The following is a 3,335-nucleotide window of genomic DNA, read 5'->3' as shown; positions in this document are numbered from 1 at the left end:
AGATAAGAGCTGGAAACACAGGGAATCCAGGACAGATAAACCCCTCATGACCAATAATGAGAGTAGCGATACCAGGAGGGGAAGGGGAAGGTGGGGTAGAAAGAGGGAATTGATCACAAGGATTTCCATATTACCTGATCCCTGGGGGACGAACAACAGAAATGTGGGTTAAGAGAGACGTCGGACAGTGTAAGACATGGCAAAATAACAATAATTTATAAATTATCAAGGGTTCGTGAGGGGGTGCCAGGGAGGGAGGGGAAAAATGAGCTGATACCAAGGGTTCAAGTAGAAAGAAAATACTTTGAGAATGGTGACAGCAACAAATGTATAAATGTGCTTGACACAATGGATGTATGTATGGATTGTGATAAGAGTTCTACGAGCCCCCAATAAAATGATTTTAAAAAGAAAAAAAAGTGCTGGAAAACTTGGCTTATACTGGAGTATATATGGTATATGCAAATGCTTATTTAAAGGTTTCTCTTCTGCTCTTACGTACTTGGACCATACATTGTATTTCCATTGTCCAACATAGTATCTGGCCCATGGTAGACAATAAATGTTTATTGAATAATTTTGAAGATTTTGTTCTGTGTTTTTCTGGAAACTAATTTTTTTAACTATTGTGATATCTTTGTTTCTTTCTGGGCTCCAAGGAGGAAGCATCTCCCTATTCGTTACTTGATATCTGCCTGAATTTCATGACTACTCACCTTGAAAAGTTCTGTTCTGCAAGGCAAGATGGAACACTGTGTCTGCAGGAACCTGGAGTATTTCCACAGGAAGTGGCTGATCGACTGCTTCAGACCATGGCTTTTCATGGTAAAAAATATACAAATAAATTAGAGGAAATAAGAATCGCGTGCTGTTAATTAGATTTTCAAGTGCTGATTTGGCCAATTAATTATTTTCTTGGGGGAAGGGTGGAAATAAAAGGCCAGATTGCCTGATCCCGGGCAGGAGGTGGGGGGGACACATTTATTTTTAGTTATCTTGCCATTACTGTGTAATTTAGAAAAACCTTTTTCCTTTAAGGTTTTCTGTATGTCTAACCACTTTTTTTTTTATACCCCCAATAATCCACTCTTACATTAGAAATGATATTTCTGGCTAATGAAATATACATTTAGAAGTCTGCTGCTGTAAATACCATACATTTTAATTTGACAGTGGAAGAATCAGTCCTACTGTGGAAAAAGAATTCCTACTTCACACCATTGAAAATAAGAAATCATAGTCAATTTAGTACTTTTGTTTTTAAATACAAATTCTGAAAAGGAATTGGATGAGTTTCTACTCATGTGAAATTCTAGTCATCTACTTTGAGTACTCTTGTTACTCTATTTAAGTTTTAACTTGTAAAGGATAGAGTACTTTTATAACTTTAAAGATTAGAAAATTTTAACTAAAGTTTATTATTTATCTACAGCTCTAAGATAGAATGAAAATTAGTAATACTGTTACTAATAGCGTATAAGCCGAGTTTTTCAGCACATTTTTTTCCCCAGCACATTTTTTATGCAGTTTTTGTGGTAAAATTAGGTGCCTTGATGGATATTTGGTCGGCTTATACTCGAATATATACGATAGTTATAGTCATCATTTATGGTATGTGTCAGACACTTTACGTGTGTTCTCATTTGAATTTTCTCAATCCGATAAGGTAGCTACAACTGTCCCTATTTACATACAGATAAAAGAAACTGGAGTTCAAAAAAGTAATTTGCTGAGGGAGACACTGCCAGTGAATGGCGTCATCCTGATTAGACTTCGGACTGATTTGTTTTTAAATCTGTAGTTTCAGATCCTTCCCACTGTACCTCACAGCATTCCTACACCTACATTTGAGGTGTTTCTACTTGTAGATGCAGGTAATGGCTCCTACTTCTGCTGTAACTTTAAAACATGTAACCATTAATGGTGGAAGCAGATAGTGCACTCCAAGGAAGAGTGGTGAGAAATGCGTTATAGTTGAGGTCCGTCTGAAGTGTGCTGGGGTCGGTGAGGGAGAGAAGGACTGGTATGCTCTGTGCTCAGATTTCCGTGGCAGACTGATGTCTGCCGGAGAACTAGCAGAGAGGTCGCTGACTGCACGTACAGTCTAAGGCTGTGCAACAGCTACCGAGCATGCTGTGACCGGCAGATCTGTCCAGTCTCCGCTTAGTGGTCAAACTCAACGTATTTCCGTTTTTGACCCAAAACGAGAACTAGTCTTGTAAAGGAAAGAAAGGGTGATAACTAGAACTTTAACTTTGCTGTGTTCAGTTAGCCTTTTGAAATACATCCTTTAGAAATATAGCTACTAATATCTAATAGTGAAAGCTAACATTTATTCAATGCTTATTACTATATGCCAGTCACTGTGTTACATGCTTAATTTGCATAACATGTTGGAAATGGTCTTTGTATATAAGTGTGACTAAGTAATTTTCGTCCGTCAGAGTAGTGTCCTGGAGAAGCTGCATGCATGATCACAATGCATGTATTTCTTAATTCTTTATAAATTACTCTGTAAGAGAAGTAACTTCTTCCTGTTCCAATTGTGTCATGCCAATGTGATTCCCTGAATTATTTTCAACTCTGAAAAATCATATTCACATAATCATATTAACAATCAAGGTTAGAGAATATATACAAAAGAACATATTGCCAGGTCTGGTCATGGTTTTTTAAAGTTGTTTTACAAGTTTTTGTGTTTGAAAATTTTCCTAATGTTGAGAAATTCTGTTGAGTGCTTTTAAAGTTTATAGTACCATTTCAAAATATTTTTTTGTGATACCATTTATTTTAGAAAATGTTTAACAGGGAATCCAGACAGATAAACCCCTCAGGACCAGTAATGAGAATAGAGATACCAGGAGGGTAAGGGGAAAGTAGGGGGGGGGGGGGGGGGGGGGGCCCCCAATCACAATAATCTACATATAAGCCCTTCCCAGGGGGATGGACAACAGAAAAGTGGGTGAAGGGAGACAGTAGTCGTGTAAGACATGAAAAAAAATTATAAATTACCAAGGGTTCATGAGAAAGGTAGGGTGGGGGAAGGGGAAGATGAGCAGCTGATATCAAGAGGTCAAGTAGAAAGAAAATGTTTTGAAAATGATTATGGCAAAAAAAAAAAGAAAAAAAATGTTGAGGGCAACAAATGTACAAATGTGCTTGACACAATGGATGGATGTATGGATTGTGATAGGAGTTATAAGAGCCCCGAATAAAATGATAAAAAAAGAAAATGTTAACATACACGTTTTCTTTTTTTTGTGTGTGTGTATGTATATTTTTTATCATTTTATTAGGGATTCATAGAACTCTTATCACAATCCATACATACATCA

General features: G+C 36.9%; 1 protein-coding gene across 1 annotated transcript in view; it reads left to right on the top strand.

The window, feature by feature from the left end:
- ZYG11B (zyg-11 family member B, cell cycle regulator) overlaps positions 1-3,335 on the top strand; it is a 115,461-nt gene that overhangs the window by 53,465 nt on the left and 58,661 nt on the right. Inside the window, exon 2 of the mRNA XM_045291756.1 lies at positions 660-825. Within this exon, the coding sequence (XP_045147691.1) occupies positions 660-825 (166 nt within the window). The remainder of the gene's footprint in view (positions 1-659; positions 826-3,335) is intronic.

This window comes from Echinops telfairi, unplaced genomic scaffold, assembly GCF_000313985.2.
Source record: "Echinops telfairi isolate 266 unplaced genomic scaffold, ASM31398v2 ScPeMD7_443;HRSCAF=831, whole genome shotgun sequence".
Lineage (NCBI taxonomy): Eukaryota > Metazoa > Chordata > Mammalia > Afrosoricida > Tenrecidae > Echinops > Echinops telfairi.
Note: the sequence above shows the minus strand (reverse complement) of the source record. Positions and strands in the feature narration are given on the sequence as shown.